At 39.6% G+C, this 19,500-nt stretch overlaps 1 protein-coding gene across 1 annotated transcript; it reads right to left on the bottom strand.

Moving 5' to 3' along the window:
* Nucleotides 1–387: 387 nt before the first annotated feature.
* lingo1b (leucine rich repeat and Ig domain containing 1b) lies at nt 388–18,916 on the bottom strand. Its single transcript, XM_085275688.1, has 2 exons — nt 18,648–18,916; nt 388–3,913 (listed from the first exon to the last, which is right to left on the bottom strand). Exons 1-2 carry the CDS (start codon nt 18,657–18,659, stop codon nt 2,054–2,056), a joined length of 1,872 nt encoding a protein of 623 aa, XP_085131814.1. The 5' UTR covers nt 18,660–18,916; the 3' UTR covers nt 388–2,053.
* Nucleotides 18,917–19,500: the final 584 nt, after the last annotated feature.

Raw genomic sequence — 19,500 nt, 5'->3', positions numbered from 1 at the left:
AAAAATATGACCGGCTTAACATTTAGAATTGCGACTTTTGATCAAAGTAAACTTCTTCAGTGCGCTTCGTGTAGCTGTGCATCGTATGACTTGGAACTTTGCCGCATAGTCATGCTAACAGTAAACCTTAGCATGAAGTTCAAAAAGGCAAAAGTCTGCTTGAAGAGAGTGAGCTGGGATGACAGAAATTTAATAGGGTATCCCATTTTAAACATGATCTTGCTGTGGCATGCCTTTTAATTAGCAGTGCACAATTACATACTATTATCTAAAAGTGCTCTACTGTGTGCCTCCTACAGAGACTCTGTAAAGATTGTTTGTAGCATAGGATATAACTCATTTGAATTCATTCATAGTACATGAGGATAAAATAAACACTCCATAGTATAAAATGTTCTTTATTTTAATAGAATTTCCATCTGTCCATTTGTTCAGTCAAGTATATTAAGAGTTAATGAACACATTATCTTCAGAGCAGACGTCAACTGTGAACGTAATTAGACAATGTAAAATCCTTATGAGGCATAAAGCTCCATTTTGTACCAAAATACTGAATATTGTTCAGCTGCATGCTGGAAAATGGGTACTTAAGGCAACAAATTAATAATGCCACCGCTTTTCATATCTAAGGTGACAATAAAATCTCAGGACTTGGATCAAATGTTCATGACTCTTAAGCTGCCAAATATGTAAACCAATAAACTTTTTAACATTTGATGATAAATTGTTATTAGAGTAATGTGAAGACAGTCGTCAAATACCCTTCTTTTTCAGTTTAGTTAAATTAAAAACTGGTTATTTAATCTGCTCTTTAGATTTTAATATGTTCAAAACCCAGCCATCAAAAGCATTCATATTGTGCCATAGCGTAATGTACAAGGAAGAATAAAATACAGGAAAAAATATGTATACCGCAACAAGTCAATACATTTAATGACAAACTTCCTTTTATTGGCTGAAAGGAGCACAAACTGTGGCTTATTTTTCTTATTCAGTGTGTTAACATGCACACTTCTAATTTGACCATCACCTGGTAAAGGAAACACACCAGGTATTGAAACTTTCTGACACAGTAAAAATGAGCCAGTTCACAAAAATGACTTGTCTGTGACAATTCATTGCGACGCAGCCTAGCATTTGAAGTGTTTAGACGTGGCTTCTAAAAGGAAAAACATAGCAGAGAACTTCAAAACACAAATTAATGATTTTGGAAAATAGTTAAAAGGCCACAGCTCACTGACACACAGCAGGTGGTGAAGAACACTTACTTCCTCTGTCTCTAACCTGCCAACTGATTCTTAATGATGTTTAAATTTCACAGAAACAGGATATAAAAATGTGCTTTCTGGTAAAACTACAACGTCTTTGTCCTGATATGACCTTCTGATTTTTTTAATACTTACTGTGTGTAAAAATGACTTGCTTCTTTATCTGTCAAATTTAGCAGTGTTAACTATTCTCAATTTCTTCTGTTTTTTCTGGATCTCTAAAATTAAAAATATCTACGTCTTACTTGTCAGCTGCTAGTGATGGGACAAAAGGAAGCAGCTTTCAACTTTGCCCTGTAAGAAGGAGAACCTGGGCTCTAATAATGGGTTACTGTGCTTTGTTTATCCATGAAAGCAGAAATCAACAAACAGGAGCAAGATGCTAACAACAAGTCCTTTTTCTGCTGATAGAAGGACCTGCAGGCTAATCTCCCAATCCTTCCAGATAGTAATCCCTCTATCTTGTAAACTGTAGTCCATGTGCTTTGTTTAAAATATTGCCTCAATTTTGTTAGACACACAAAATTAATGAGTGCATGTTAACATACTGATTGCGTATTGCCAATACAAATTTACAGAAATTAGAATATTTCAAATTCAACACGTTTTTTGTTTTGAAAGATTCAGTCCCTGAAGTAAAAAAAAAGAAAAAAGTCTAGGGTATATAGTCAAGATGCGTTTCTGCTGTGCAATTTCTATCGCTCATAAAGAGAGTACATATTTGAAGCAAGTATAGTATGCATCTCGACTGCAGTTTGTAAGCTTACATGATGTCCTTTTGAGGTTCACATGATTTTCATGTTGAACTGCACCGGTGCCTCAGTTGGGCTGGCCTCCTCTGTTTCCTCTTTACGTGGCACATATTCAGCCTCTATACTTGACTTTGTATTGTCTTTCCCTCTACTCCAGAGGAACAATATTACAAGACAGAAGAGGACCACTCCAAGGAAAGAGATAAATCCCATGGTGGTTGCAATAATAAGTGTCTTTACATCAAATGGAAATGGAACTGTGGCCCGGGTCACATTAGCACCTTCATCACTAGGCTGGTTGGAAATGAAGGCAAATGTCTTGTTTGGTTGGTGGGGCCAATTCGGGGAGTAGCTATGCACAAAAAGGTGAGCAGCTTTGGTGTCGTTGCCTGCCGCATTGCTTGCAATGCACGTGTAAGTGCCATTGTCCTGGATTTGGGCGTAACGCACCTCCAAAGTACCGTCATTAGAGACAGAAAGTCTTGACCTCATCGTTTTGGTAGTGATGTATTCCTTTTTCGGGGACAGCCACATTATCACAGGAACTGGATCACCCTCGGCCTGGCAAGCAAAATTAACTGTAGTTCCTTCGTCTACGTGGCTTTCTTGAACCTTGTAATCCTCGATCTTTGATTTTTTGCAGTTGAAGTAGTCAGGAGGGAGTATGTCTGGAAAATCCTTAAACTCTTTTCCTTGCACAACCTCTGGTGAAGCACACATGGGCTGTTGCCTGTTGAAGTTTAGCCTCCATCGCCGACGGAAGACCCAGAGCAAACGACAGTCGCAGGCCAGTGGGTTGTCATACAATGCCAGTGTCTCCAGGTTTCCAACTGAGTGAAAAACAGACTCCTCCAGAGTGCTCAAGGCATTGCTGGATACATTGAGTACACGGAGGTGGTTGAGGCCTTTGAAGGAGTAGGGCTCAATGGCAACTAATTTTCCACCAGCCAAATGAAAAGCCTGGAGCTTCTGTAGATTGAACAGCTGGTTCCCTTCCACAGTGCGAATGGGATTGAAAGACAGATTGAGAAAACGAAGATATCTCAGGTGACTGATAGCTTGGTAGGGGATGACGGTAAGATTACAATTTGTGATGGATAGTGAAGTGAGATTGAGTCCGAACAAGCATTTTGGGGTCATGGTATCCAGAGAAGGCATGTGAGATATCTCCAGTACTCTTAGTCGATATAGCCTCTTAAAGGAGTAATCCCTTATGACAGTGACGTTGAGATAGCGTAATCGAAGTGACAACAGGTTATGCAAATGGCTAAGGGCATCAGTGGGCACTGAGGCCAGATTGTATCCCTCAATATTGAGACTTTCAAGGTTGCTGAGTCCGTGAAATGATCGGGGTGAGATAAAAACCAGGTCATTGTCACCAACTTCCAAAGCCCTCAGGTTGTACAACTCCTGGAACATATAATCGAGCAGAATGACAATTTTGTTCTCACTTATATCCAGCTGGGTGAGGTTGTTCAGGCCTGTGAACACCCCAAGCTGAATAAGCTTTAGCTCATTGTTGCGCAAACCGAGCGTCCGAAGGTTCATGAGGTTGCCAAAAGCCCCAGGCTCAATAGAAGAAATTGCGTTTTCGTTAAGTTGCAGTTCCTCCAGCTGAGGATAATTAATGAACTCCTCAGGCCCCAGGGTCTTCAGGCGGTTCTTGCTGAGGTCTAACAGCTTTGTTTCAGTGGGGATGCCCTCAGGAAGACTTGCTAGTCTCCGTCGATGGCACACGACTGAACGCTCCTGAGCGTTGCAGTCACATCTGGAAGGGCAACCAGTGGTGGAGCCAGAAAGGACGGTGCCCAGCATCAGGAACAGGATGGGCTGCCAGCACGCCACCAAGTAGCTGTGCCCTCCTGCCTCTCCAAACACCATCCTACTGCTTACCTGTAGAAACATGGGAGGGGGGGATGGATTTTAGGAATTAAAAGGTATGTGTATTTGCATAAGTTTACATTTGTCTTATAGTAATTATCAACTTTTCATTAAAAATAAAGAAAGCACAGTAACACTGAAATGTTTTCCTATATAGAAAAGGAAGTGTTGAAATCCCATTCACACTATGTGGGGCATATTTTGTCTCCTTTTTGCAAAGTCAGTGGAAATCACAGTTTCACTTGTATGATTTTATCTGCACAGCTTCACAAAGATATAAGCCGCCTACCCCCTTTTCCTTGCGTATAATTTCATTATAGTGACTTTCCTCACAAGTAATGGAATTATCCAATCAATAAAAGGGCTTGGTCACACAGTGTAACAATCCTGCTGTGCTTCTGTCTTCAGAGTGCGCCGAAGACAATTACTGCAAATATTAGTGACACGTTGTCTCTCCACATAGACACATTTTTTTTTAAATCAGACAAAAATGCTGTGGTACATCTTTAAATGGCTCCCCCAAACATCCCATGCTGTTGCTAAGCTGTTGACCTTGAAGTGATATAAAACAGAGATTGCTGCCAAGTGGTGATAGATAGAGAGAGGAGGATTGTCAGAGGACTTTAAACCCTTATTTGATTTTGACTCAGGGGCACTTTAACTTGGTAAAACTTTCAAGCTCTACTTCTCACATCAATCACACAATTTAAGTCACAGCTCTATCTGTGGGATACAATCTTCAAAGAGCCTCATTCAAAGTGATTTTGTCATTTCATTTCATTGGTGGCCTCACCTCTGTTTTGGTTGATAATTAATCCCTTATATTTGAATGGGGAAGAAAAAGCATCTAAGTGCCTAAAGTAGTAGTATACTCTAATACATTTGAAGTAGGAAATAAAATTTCACATGATTATCAAATGATTAAAGAGAAATATCTTTGTGAGGTTTTTTCCTTCTCAAAAGTATGATAGTTCATTATGAGAGGTTAATAGTCTGTGTCTTAATATTCATCATGTTGTCATAAGATGTGGAAGATGAATAAGCGTTCCAGATCCTGTTCTTACCACAGAACAATGTAATATGAAAATGCTTCAGATTTTCTGTGCAGTGAATTTTGGGACCTGCCCGACTAGCTTAACAGGCAGTAACAGTTTAAAAAAAAAAAAAAATTCAACTTTTTATTGAAGCTCTTTTTTCAGCGTAGCAATACAAATTGCACCTCTTATTTAATTAAAATCATGGATCTGAGGCGGCTTGGATTGTGGTCTGAGTAGTTCCAATGGGAAAATAATTGCAGCCTCCATTTTCACTTCCTCCAGAATTGTTCATTCTGCTGGCTGCTTATGTCAGACGCTATGGGCGCCAGTCCAGCATGTATGGGGATTTGTAAAAAAAAGAAAGAAAAAAAAGAGGGAAAAAACATGCTGTCAGAAATAGAGGTCATCCAATTATCAGATCTGATATTCATATTTTTTTCCCACTATTATGCTGTTAAAAAACTATTCTTGATAAAGTGAATTCGTTTAAAGTGGCTTTCGTGCAGTCGCCTCTTTCTGCAGTCACCACTCTGTGTTCTGTTTGATTGGTTACGAATCCCAAATAATAGCCTTTCACTACAGATGGCTAAGGGCAAAGAGCACAGACTAGAGCGAGTGAAGGTAGGCTTCACAAATGTACGTAGCCATCAAGTATAGCGATGCAGATGTCAGGTATAGCAGTGCATTCTCATCTCAGGGCATCAAATACTGTTATTTTGATCACTGATATGACAAAGATATGCACGATGTTATCTGTGCTTTTAGACTTGAGTTGTTGCAGTATTGAATGAAGAGTGGTATTATTTTTGTGTGTTTTTTTCTAGGTGGTATCTAAAACAAACTGAACAAGAAGCACAACACACTGGAATTCTGTTATTTTTGTGGGCTACACAAGCAGATAATGGAATATTATATGCTATGCTTATGCTAGCTGCTACGCTAGCACAAGATATCCCTTAGATAAACATGCTTTTCTAGAATTATTAGCCAAAAACAGTGCAACAATTAGTTTAAAACAGCGGTCCCCAACCCCCGGGCCACAGACCTGTAAATGGTAAATGGCCTGTATTTGTATAGCGCTTTACTAGTCCCAAAGCTCCATACACAACCAGTCATCCACCCATTCACACACTGGTGATGGCAAGCTACATTGTAGCCACAGCCACCCTGGGGCGCACTGACAGAGGCGAAGCTGCCAGACACTGGCGTCACCGGGCCCTCTGACCACCACCAGTAGGCAACGGATGAAGTGTCTTGCCCAAGGACACAACGACCGAGACTGTCCAAGCCGGGGCTCGAACCAGCAACCTTACGATTACAAGCGAACTCCCAACTCTTGAGCCACGATCGCCCGGCTCCATGAGTCGTTTGGTACCGGGCCATGAGAGTTAAGGCTCGGGTGTGAAAGTTATGGTTGTCAGGGTTTTTATCAGTTTTTATCATTATTATCTTTTATCGTCAACTCAGTTTCCCTTGGTCTCTTCCCATGTGTTATGAATAAATCTTCCTTATTTTGGTACCAGTACTGATTTTATTTTGTTGTATTTATCTGCGACACCTTAAAGGCTGGTCCGTGAAAATATTGTCAGACATAAACCAGCCTGTAGGGCAAAAACGGTTGGGGACCGCTGTTTTAAAACATGGTGGTTAATGAGCAATACAAGCGTCAGAACAGTAAATGATCAAGAAGAAAAACAAATGTTTCCACTAGATAAGAAGAGATAAGCCTTCTATACTGGAAGTCTCACGTTTCTTCTGCCATAGTTTAGTCATTTAGGAAGAGACACGGAACAAATCAATTAACATAACCGCTTCCATTACATGTTCCATCATGTGAATTTTGCAAGCTTTAAACATACATGATCATTCACAGCTAAAATCGCTGATAAACTGACTAAATATTTGAAGAAAACATAGAAAAGCACAGACAAAAGGACATAAGGAGTGGCAATTTGCTGAAAGTGACACATCTTCAGGTTAGCACAGCATGCACATATCCAGCTGAAGTAATCATTATTAGTCTCGTTTCTGCTATAAAGTCAAAATGAATTAATTTGGGCTTTCTGTTATTCAACATTTTGACAAGACTGTAATATTTTGCAGCAAAAACATCAGTTATTAGTCTTAATTACTAAAAACTGATATTGGTAACAGCTGTAAGTAATAAATAAATAAATGAAATGAAAATAGGTTAATCTCTAGACAGAATGGACACTTATTACTTGCATTTACAAATTGACTGCACGTAGCCTCTTACAAAACGTTGGCAAAATATGTTTTAATATGGACAAGCTACAGTGCACTGCATTTAAACCCCCAAATCCCATTTATAATGTAAGCACATGTTTAACTTTGATCCACTGTGTCAATTTCTAAACCTCAGATTGTAGTGAAATATTATCAAGACATAACGCGATTATCTGTTTGGCTCCAAATATGAGTTTAATCTTGTCGAGAATATGAATGAAGATGAGGTATGCCGATGTCGCTGCTGATCGAAAACAAGCAAGCTTGAATGCAGCCGTGTTTTTTTTTTCTTACTTTTTAACCAGAGTATCATGCATAATTTATGATTCAGCGTGTAGTAAGGGCAAGGGTACTATCTGTGTAATCTGGCCTTACAGTCCATATCTACTCACTGTATCACCACCTTGTTTTGACCTTGAGCTGGAACTCTGGAAACAAAAGCTGGGAAATAAACTCTCATCTGCAATCCTTGTTTGTAGTTTATAGTCTTTACATGTTAGCGTGAGCTTTAAAAAAATGCTCTCTCCTTTGAGAGAATTTTATCGCTTGATCTACTATTTCACATAGTCTTTGTCGTGATCCTGATTATTTCCATTCTTTTTTTGAAAGCATTGTGTAGGAGGAGAATATGAGTGGACAAGCCTTTTCTCTTCTGCCCTTTTATGACTGCTTGCATTTTTCTCTGCGGACCTCTCACCCTGTCACAGTCTTCTCTCAAAAGCATGTCTGGGCTCACCATTAGTCTCTTGTTGCCTTGAATCGCTGCATCTCCTCTCTTGTGGTGCTGTGTGGTTTGATATAGGGAAAACTGAGAGAAATGTGTGCACTGCTAATGGGTCACTGAATGTCTCCAAGTAGCATACAGACAAATGACCTATATGCATCAGTGCATACATGCCCTTTAGCTGTTTTTAGTTATTGTTAAGTACCTATTGTGTGGCATAATGTTAGAAGGTCTGTTGTAGTATTTACATTGAAAGGATGCTTCAGTGTTTTAAATAGAACGGTTATTAAACCTGTTCTACTTTTTTTCTTCTTTAGAGGTGGGTAAAATACTGTCAGTTGTAGCATCAATGTATTTGGCTAGATTTGCTAGTTTGTTTCCATGTTTCTAATCCTTAAGTATATAAGCTTGGGTCTTCAACGAGAGCTTGAGGATCCTGTGGAGTGTCTTTGCTGTTCCTAGGACTGCACTCTTCTGGAGCTGCATCTATCACTACAGCCTTCTTCCTCTGCTTGTTCAGCACTACTATGTCCGGTCAGTTTGTCTCTATTTGGAAGTCCCACAAACTCTTAGCTCGATCATGCTCAACCACCCTAGGAGGCCTAGGACTTCCAGGGCATACTCGGCACAGATCTTCCTGTATACTATGCCAACCACTTGGTCATGGTGTTCCATCTATGCCCGGCCTGCTAGCACCTTAAACCCTGCTGTTTTATGCTGGATAGTCTCAGGATCATTTTTGCACAGCCTACACCTGAGATTAGGTTGGTGTGGTAGACCACAGCCGCTATCGTTCTTGTGCCTAGAGCTTGTTTCTGTGCTTCCATGATGCTTCTGTCCCAGTATCACGGCAAACTATGTAATGGACATGCCAGTCCACCATGTCCATTTCACAGTTTGCCTCTTAAAAATGTGAAACGGACACGAATGCAGAATATGATATCGGGGGAGATAATATATTTACAGCCACAAAGACAGTACATTCCAGTGTCCTTAATCGCCAGAAACGATTAAGCTGGTTGGCTAATATGTATATACATGTAAATGTGTTAGTAATGTCTGTTCAAACGCTATCCCAAAATATCTTATGTTGGCTTGAAATAAAATATCTCCCTCAGTTGTTACTTCAGCTTACTGCAACTTCTGCATTTGTGTACATTTCACATTTTAGAGAGACATTTTGCCATATTGGGATGCATAATCGGTGCCTCTCTGATGTCTTTCATTTTAACTTTGGTATTATTAATAATAATGATAATAATAATGGATTGCATTTATATAGTGCTTTTCGGGGCCCTCAAAGCGCTTTACAATTCCACTATTCAGTCGCTCTCACATTCACACACTGGTGGAGGCTACAGTTGTAGCCACAGCTGCCCTGGGGCAGACTGACAGTGTTATTGGTAGGATTTTTAACAACAGCCACTTCTTCTATCTGCCACTGGTACATGCTGTGTAGGGGCCTCTCCTTGCATGATGGTTCCTCTTTTTGCTCCTCTTCTTTCTCAGGTTTCTGCTGCCTGAGATACTAAGCACATGATCAGTTGTTGCCATCTTACTGATGTACTCATGGATTTTTGTCGTTTCATCCTGGATAGTGGCTCTGAGTGTGTGTGTCTGTGTATGTATATTCTCAACAAAATATCTCTAACTAACCTGGATGCAGGTTTGGTGGTGGTTAGCTATCTCTAGCTCGCTGCTATCTTAACTTATCCATAAGGATACGCTTATAAGAAAGATCTGTTTGCAGTCTTGGACTGCTCGAGTTTCTTTCTTTTTTTCTGCCATCTTGAATCACCAGCTTGAGTTTGTAGACTATATTCCTTAATATAATAGATGATTTTGCTTTTTGCACTTATTGATGCACCTGCATTATGGACACGGATGACGTGTCTATATTTTCAACATAGCAGAGAAGTGCTGTTTATTGATCCATTTTTGTAGAAGTGTTTGAAACTGTGATTAAATTAGAGTTAATGTCCTCTTCTGTGAAAGTTTGATATACTTTTATTCAAACCATACTCATGTAAAACTGTATTTAGTTAAGCCAAATAAAGACTTTTGTTTATTTTAAAATTAAACATAATTTATCTTGTTCAGCTCTCATTTTTCAGTGCGTGTTCTTAACAGTGTTTTACTGTTGGGTGACCTGTAGCTTTGATTCTGCTTATTACTGCTGTGAACAATCTGCTTATTAGCATCCTTTTTATATATAACTTGTTTAGTGGCAAACATATCCCAAACAACTTTTGCTATTCTGCAATTGTTTAAAGAACAGCAAGAATAAAAGGAAAAAGCTACAGCTCAGAAGCAATAAAATAAACACATAGGATTAAGAAATAAAGATTGCCTCCACTGGCGCGTTTGTGTTCAACTGACAATAAATTGAAAGCAAACATTTAGACACCAAAAATCAAATAAATAAGATAAGCTTATGGGCTACGTGGAAGTGAAGTGTTTGTGGGAGATAAAAGCAGACATGTCTTTTAGACTATCCAGAGACGTATTTTACGATTGTGAACTTCACCTGCAGTTCAGTTTGTGATACCTTCTGTGTTCTGTTGCATACTTTAATTATCGAGACCAAAGGTTCTTCTGTCATTAATTGAATAACAAAATCAAAATGAATTACAATTAATTGTAATTAATCAGTTTACACATAGCCCAAAGTTCAGTGATTCATGATTAGCATGGGAATGTTTAAATGGAAGCATACGCTGATAGCACTGAGCCTGACATGATATTCATTGACCAGCAATAATATTAGAAGAAATACTTGCTGGGTGAGCATAAACATCTCAAAAGTATTTTAGAGTTAATGTTGCCAAATAATCAGCATCCTCCAGAAGGAGTCAGATACGAGATATCCTGTGAAAACAAATCCCCCACAGAAAGTCAAAGGTAACACTCCCTGCAAACCTAAAAAGAAACTGCATAGCCTGATTATCCACCATGCCAGGAAAAAATGCTTAAAGAACGACAAAATAGTTCAGTGCATGGGAACTACCCTTGTTGACATGCAGAAACACACCTAGGTCAGCAAACTCGAGCTTTCTATATTTGACAGAAGTGTACTCTCAGTCTCAGATTTTCATGCAGAAAGGCATTTTTGCCTCGGAAGTTGCTTCAATGAAGACGTTCACCCCTGTGCTAAATTTTGGTAAAAGACTGTCCCAGGAGGAGTTTAGGTAATTAAAGTGATCACTGAGCATGACATCAAAATGCACAAAACTTTTCCAGGCAATGGTTCATGCAAAAAGTAAAGTGTATTTAGAGTATGTATTAACCTGAGCCAATTTTATGTCTTTGTAATGCACAGTAAATCACCCACGGCTTGCTAAACCCGAGACAAAAAGTCCTTGCAGTGATACTTTAAAGTTCCAAAGGGACCTACACTCCAGATCTACCCCATAATCCATCATAACAAGTAATAAGAACTCAAACAACTGCAAAATCCATGACAGTAACACCTGGAACTTTTTCTCAGCCAACTGGTTTCGTGGAGTACTTTCGTGGAATTTTGGATATTCTGGGTCCTTGATACTAGTCTAAAACCTAAATGTGTTTCTCCAGCAAATTCGAGCAGGGACTGACACTTAAGCATTCATGACGAATACCGTAATTTTCAGTTTGACAGGTGACACTATAGATTAATGGCCTTAAAGATGGCAAGGGACATAAAGCGATCACAGCAGCATGTTCTCTACCGGCAACTGTGCCTAATAGAACAGAAAATAACGATGTCTAGGCTTTCCATCCAACTCTGTCTATTGTGGGGTACCTTTACTACACTCTGACCAACACAGAATTTATCCAGACCGTGGCTTGTAGTGGTGGTCGCAAGCCAATAAATATATATTTAATACATGCGCACTTCTAAATCCTGTTTGTGTCATCACTTGGCTCAAATCAGACATAGTATGAGAGCCTAAAACTAAAAGCAAACATTTACCTTTCCATTTGCAGCACAATAAACCAATAATTCATGCAGTCTTTTAACAGTGCTCACTTTGATGCGTGGTGCTTTTGATCATGTATGCTTTACTGCTTCAAGGGATGCCCCTTGAAGCACCTCATCAGGACCACCACTATGCTCAAAGGCACCCCAAGGGTTATGGCCAGCAGCAAGTTTGCATAAATTGCATTGTTGCAAATGTTCATCCACTACACTGCAGGTCTGGAAGTAATCATCTATAAGGCCTCTGTCATCTCCTGTGTGGTCAGTGGACGAGACTAACCTTATCACTTTTGATCTTAGTGAACCCTATTCAGTGGACCCTTTCTTTATGCTAAACACCCACGGATAAAGACTATTTTGTCTACTGGTACCAGTATTTTCTTGATAATGAATCAAGTCAGGTAATTTTTATATAAAACCACTTTCGGCTTAATGCTGATTTGAACCCATGAAATTACATGAATTGAGCCCCCCACACACCACATTTTGACACATCACAGTGTAACAAGCACTAATGATTAGAGTTCAGTTCTGTTTATTTTCATTTAGGAGCTACTGTTTGGAGTCCAGGCTTGGAGGTATGTGCAAAAAGGGAAATCTAAAGTGCTCAGTTCTGAACCTCCACCTACATGTCACACCCTGAAGAAGACTCCTGCTGAAACATGTGGGTGTCAGTCATGCTTGAATAAAAGCTTTTTTTCATGCTTTTACTCAAGCATGACTTTTATTTGAGGTATGTGTGAATAAAAGCTTAAATTTTACTGTCTTGGTTTCTGTTAACCTCAAGGTTTGCATTAATCTGACTGATATTGCAACAGACTTTGCTTTTAAATATTACCATTAGACATTTCCCAAAATGTTAAACTCCTACACTAGAGTGTGTACAAGAAGGGAGCAGGGCTGTTTATAGGAAAACTAAAAATAACTGGGTCATGATCGGTTATGGAAAAAATGACTTGGCTGAAACACATGATATAGATTTAGAATTTCATTTGAAATAGCTGATTAAAGACATAAAACATGAGATCGGGATGGCAATCATAAATACACAGAATTGTAATCAACTGTTATTGTACACCCTAGTCTCACAGCAGTTTGTGAGTTCCTTTAATCTATTGATTTTCCTACATTATATTGTGTCCTTAAAAATGATTTTTCATGAGTCCACCGTCATGCAGTGTGTACTGATTACAAGACAAGAAAAAATATGGATTTGCATGCTGAAGGCTGATGATAGAGGAGCAAGTTTTCTTGACTTTAGACAATCCAAGTTCAAATCAAACATTTCACATGTTGTTAGTGTTAGACATCAAAAATTACCATTTGGTTAGTTTTAGAATAAAATAGGGCTTAAAATACAGCAATTGTCACATTTTGTAAAACTTTGTATTTTTGGTTGGCATGTTGACTCATGATGCTGTGTTGATGGTCCTGTCGCGAAATGTTTCCTTTTGAAATGGATTGTTTACAAAATCATGCACACCAAAAAACGTAACAGCTCATTTCTCCATATCCATGAGAACAGGCGGAAATGTAATATATTAACTTCCAACACTGCAATTGCTAGAGGGGTTGATTTGAATTTTGCTTTGTTGGAAAAACAAAACAAAACAAAACAAAAAAACTGTTTTGCAGAATTGCTAGTTTACGGTCAGTTATAAATACAGCTGCTGTCTGAAGCAGCCATTGGATTCAGAAAGTAGACTTGAAAACAAAAAGTCATAGCTCAAGAGCCTTCAAGTACTTTGGTGTTCCTATGAGTAATGTGAGCCAATACCACATTGCCCAAGGCTGACCCATGGTTACTTACTCATTCTGTATGCATCTGGATTCTTTACTTCTAAATGGTCCATTACGTACCTTCATTCTGGAGTTGGCTTGCCCTTTTTTAATAAGTGTCTTTGGGTACCTATATGTCTGACTGGCTTTACCTAGCACTCTACTCTCCAAATGATACTCTGGTCAGGTACCTTAAAATCAGTGTGTGGGAACTTCTGTGCTAGAAGCTTTAGAGCTGTGAACAGCTGCCTACAGCTTTATGGGCAGGCCAGTGAGAGCCAGAGGGACACAGGCAGACAGGCTGATGAACCAATACAATTAACTGAAAGAGAATGAAAGCTGCATACAGCGCTGTTCGTTCTCATTTTACAGTGTCATTTGATTTTGTGCTAATATGGAAAATGTCATTTAAGAGAGATTTAATTTGCTACTTAAAGACATTTTCCTTATATTTTTTATCACATTATTTTAATTGCTAATTTCATTTTTGGTCTCACAACTGATTATTTAATAACGTTAAGAGCTAATCACATCTTGTTTGACTTTTTCTGGCTTAATAGCAAAATCAGCGAGATCCACAGCGAAGGCTGATTTTAAAAAAAGATCCTTTCCAGGAAAGAAATCTACAATATACTTAACCTATTACATGGTATTGCCATGCAGATGGGTTTCTTGGTTCAGCGGCAGTCTAACAGTAGTACTACAAAAGAGGTTCTTTCTTCATTAACACCCATTCATCCTGAAAGTCAAGTAGCATGAGCTCGAAATTACACAAACCTTTATCCCCTACCCACCATTTGGGAATATAAGATGTTTGGGATGAAACTGAAAAGAAAGGGCTAGGTGCCATGCTAAAGGCATTTTACAGCAGACAAGCCTCTTATAGGCCATCATAGAAGGCACAATGAGAGATTTTGAGAGATTTTCTCACAAAATCACTTGGGCAAGTGGATACAGTACAAATATGAAGTTAGAGTGCCTTAAGATTCCAGAGGCTTATCTGTTCACTGCCCTAGTCCTTACAATTCTAAGATTACAGAAATATAGATCAGTAATCCACTGTCCTGTTTACAATGTAGGAAAAAAGACAACTGATTTTCTCTGTGATCAATTCCATTAATTCCGACTTCATATCGTTGTAAGCCATGTTATACTTGGGCTTGAGGCTGCCAATATGCAAGAAGATGAAACAACCTCCGTTCTCCATCCTACTGGCCCCTGACTGGCTCATATTTTGCATAAAGCTGTTATTATCAAATTTAAATGAAGAAGGCTGCTGCAGAGCAGCAGAACTGTGACCTTCTGAATATATTTGTAGAACGCAAATTTGACTATCCTGTGAGAGATCTGCCTTTGTCTGTCACCTCTCCATCCAGCAGACACTGTATAAACACGTAGTCTGACAGTCTTCACCCCAATCACTTCTGCAATTTCGTTTTCAGTGTAGCTGATGGTGCTCATTATGCAGCAGCATCTTCATTCACCATGGATCTTGCTTTAGAAAATGTTTTAATGGTAACACCCTAGATGTTTTCTGGCTGTTTTCTGGGACATCACAAATGAACTGTTATGTGGAGGAGTGCCCTGATTTTAGCTGTAGTGAAACAGGCTTTCGTTTGAACCCAGTATCAAAGATCAGAAAGAAATGAGGCATCAGTGACCATACAGAGGCTTTAAATAAAAATGTAACCATTCACGAAGTGTGAGGCCATTTGTGGCATTCACTTAATCATAATGGTCCCTTTTGAATGTGCTTGCAAATATAGCTTAATTGTAACTTTATCCTACATATGTTTTCTCAGCTTCTTTAGTATTTTATTTGAAATGGGGAAAACTGTAAATTCACTACACAACAAACAGCTTAGCTTTGATGATCTGCTCTTGATCTTACTGTCAGAAAAATAGCTGTTTTCAGGATTATATACACATGACTACATCGCAGATTATTAAACATGTGGTAACGTGGAACAAAGCAGTGTGAAAAAGCAGAGTCTCTTTGATTGTGCTTATTGGGTTATATTTTGTTTGGAATGGAGCAGATTGTAGCATGTGTGCTGCTCTTGTCTTTATTAAGGCAATTTTAGGGGTTGTAAGGGTAGCCAGTACTGCCCAATCTAATATATCAGTAGCTGCCTGGGAAGGAGAAATAGTCGGAAAAGAAGAAAATATGCTCATTACACATGTATTTGTTGTGGATCGCAAACAAACATAAGATATCTCTCCCTTGAAGCTGTGTACTTGTATGAGATCATAATTTTAAGGAGGTGCTGCAGATCAGTAACATGTTCCCCTGAAAACATTTATACATATTACCAATAAAATATGCCAACTTGTAGGTCTAAATGATTATTTTGGCTTGTTTGCCTCTGACTTCACTGCAACCAAAGTGCCTTTGTTGGCTAAAACTAATCAAAACCGTGGTCCCTGGAGTCAAGGTGTTGGATTCCACCATCTACTCTATCCACCCTTCTGCATGACCAGTGTGGTAGTGCTTCATTCACGCACTAAAACATCGCCCCTGAAAGGAATCCGGCCAGCTATTTTGCCAGAAGTAAATCAGATAATGCTGGAGAATTTTAGAAGCATTGTTTCTTGGTAGCACTTTATTGTGTTTTTATTGAGATGTCACCATAAAGCAAGTTTAGAGTCCTCTTTGTGCATGCATCATGTTTTAATTATAACAATTCTGTGCATGTATTGATACACAGAGTAACATTGCAAGTTTGAGAAGAAGATCCAAAAATTCTATCCACATTTTTTGATCTCATACCAATAATTTTAAATATCTACTGAATGTACCCTGCTCAGTAAGTCCAAGTTCCCTGTGGCTGTGATAGAGCGACGAGCATCTCAGAGCCTATGTGTCTTTTCACCTATTAAGTCATATGCATGCATACGTCTGTCAGGTACTCTGTCGCTGCCTTTAACGCTCAGAGACAGGAATGTAGTTTACAGTTAATATGAACAACTAAATGAAATGACTGATCTGATCAATACAACCTGTTAATGGCAGCTACACTGTAAACAATGCTTAAAATAGTTACTGATTTGAGGATTGGTGTCACATTATTATCCCTTGCAACCATCAAATCCTTATTATTTAGTTACAAAGAGGTTTGCCTGCAGTCGTATTGTTTTCTTAGTCACGTCATAGTCCTTCCATTTTCACCATCCTAGTAAATAAAAGCTTTTTTTTCACTTAGTAAGGAAACTGTCTGGAAATGTCTTTCTGGTGCCTTATCTTTTTAGACTCCTAAAGCGAAGGAAGCAGCTAATTGTTTTCTGCTTGCTTTGGATGCTTAGCTAGCATCTAATATGAAATGAACCACACATTATTTCAGTGCGACTGGCTTCCACTGGTTTGTCGTGTTACCATTTTTTTATGGCTGAAATATTGAGTCTCTCATTAAAGCCTGGGCCATTACTCAGATGGTTTGAATAGCAAGTCTGACACACGCAGGTGCCTACAGAGTTAACAGTTACAGCTGTTTCATATCTGGGCTTCACAATTTAGGCACTGAGGTATTACAAAAAAGTTCTGAAATGTGCAAATTTGTCAATCACTGTTAATTTCACTGGAATCCAGGACAATACTAAAGTGTTGCTATACAGATAGAATGTAAACGTATATGATACGCAATCTGTGTATTTCACAGCACAGTCACACAGAGTTACATACTCTGGCAAACAAAACAAGCTGATACTGACAATATGTGGCGTGGATTGCTGAATAACTGTGTGAACAATAGCAGTGACAGATTCAATCACCCAGCTGTTCACCAGCTATAATCAGACATCTCAGTCCTAAACGTGCCTCGCTTATTTCACTTCATCAAATTAGGCTTGAATACTTTGAAGCTGCGGACGTGCACACAGTGACAAGCATAAATATCAACCCCCACCCCCAACCTCAAAAGTAGAGAGTCAAATCAGCCACTCTAACCTGATTACAGGGACCCAATTAAAAGCTTTGTCTAGCTCATAAAATGTTGACGTGAAGAGCAGAGCCTATCAGCCCATCACTCAGAGATTTTCGGGGGTCTGTGGCTTGGAGAGGTTGTTAGCACTGTTGAGAACAGAGAGGAAGAGTCCCCCCCCCCCCCCCCCCCCCCCCCCCACCCATACCATTGCTGTCTGCCTGCTGAAGCGTTGCAGCCATGATTACGAAGATGCAAATATAACAGGCAATAAAAATTAAAACTGAGCGATCGTTCATTTGACCTGCATAAATAATCAAACAAAGTCACCCCCCCCCCCCCCCCACACACACACACACACATATCCCATGCCCACCCTCTCCATCAACACTGCCCACCATCCATCTGCTGAATGTAACCTGTGGCAAATCAAGCACCTGCATAGGATCCCTCTTTTGCCACTGGAAATGGCCAACAGCAAACTGCTGCCGAGAATGTGTAAGTGTCAGTCTGGATGAGTTTATTGGCATTTGAAGGAACACGAATGCAAATGAGCAGACTAGGAAGCAGCAAGAAACCAACCTGGCAGAGCACAACACACACTCTATTGCTCAGATTCACACCTTTATTTGGGCTCTAAAGAGCCAGGAAGCCAGGATATATGAGTTGGATTTGGGGTTTTGTTTTTTTATGGATCCATCCAAACTCTCAGAGTATAATGTGTTCAGTGTGCACTACACATTCATATACACACACCATGGGAGATATCTGAGCTTCATATTGAACAGTGAGATGTTATAAGCACACACCATATGTGTGTGTGTTCCCTCAGTACAAACCCAGATTGAACAGAAAAACAGCAAAATGAAATCCATCTGAATGACAAAGCACAAATAACAATTGGAGTTCTCCTAAGAGTAAAATTCTTATTCTTTATATCCCCCGCCACATTTGCATATGATACACAGTTTTATTCTTGACATTAATTTGCTCCCTGGCGATCCTCTGGCCCCACCACTGCACCATAATAAATCTGATCCAATGACTCAGTGCTCAAAGCCCACCATAGAGACAGAGTACTTACCAGGACTGTCATGCAGAGAATTCTAATTCAGGCAGCTCCATGTTGCCAAGGAAATTCAAAATGCCTCCAAAAGCATGGAGACAGGGATGCAGGATTCAAGACAGGCTAGATTCAAATGGCAAAGAGGGATATATGCCGAGATGTGAATCCCTTGTCTGAGGGGCATTTGAGAAAATGCCTCCGTCCTCTCCAGATGCGCTAAATCCGGCAGCACTGATAGGCTGACATGTAAACACACAGGCAGCTCTGCTGGCTCACACACGCTCACATACATGCTGCACCTAGCAGAGACAGAGAGGAAGAGGGAGGGGCAGCTGATGAGAGAGGTGGAAGGAGGAGCTGCAGTGCTCTGGGAGAATGAGAGGCTCAGAGCACAGGCAGCGAGGGGAGTTGAAAAGAAATGGAGAGAAATGTTCTCTGATCGCACTGGCAGCATCTCCTTTTGATTTTTGTTTACCGTACTTTTCCTATTTATGGAACGATCGGAATGATCTGGTTAACTGAATTACAGGGTGGCGCGTGAGAGGCAGAAATTCAGAGTAGTAGTGACAGAAGAGGAGGCTGGAGAGGGAGAAGTGTTAATATATATATTTAAAAATATGGATGAAAATAAGGGGGGAAAGGAAGGCTTTGGTTATGAAGGGGAGGAGGGGGAAAATACAGGGACATAGGAGTTCATTTTTAGCAGTATATGCAAATCTCTCCTGTAATGACAGGCAACTTAAGACTTTTGAGGATAGGGATGGATAAGTTTCTGTTTTCAGGATTCCTTGCCAAAGTCGAGGATTATTGCCACCCACAATGCAAAGTGAGGTAATCATCAGACAAACTCACCTTTGCTGTGAGCACTTAG

Source organism: Mchenga conophoros, linkage group LG1 (assembly GCF_057382185.1).
Source record: "Mchenga conophoros isolate Kocher_MC1m ecotype Shallow Benthic linkage group LG1, M_conophoros_male_GT1.1, whole genome shotgun sequence".
Classification (NCBI taxonomy): Eukaryota; Metazoa; Chordata; class Actinopteri; order Cichliformes; family Cichlidae; genus Mchenga; species Mchenga conophoros.
This window is presented reverse-complemented; position numbering and strand designations above follow the sequence as displayed.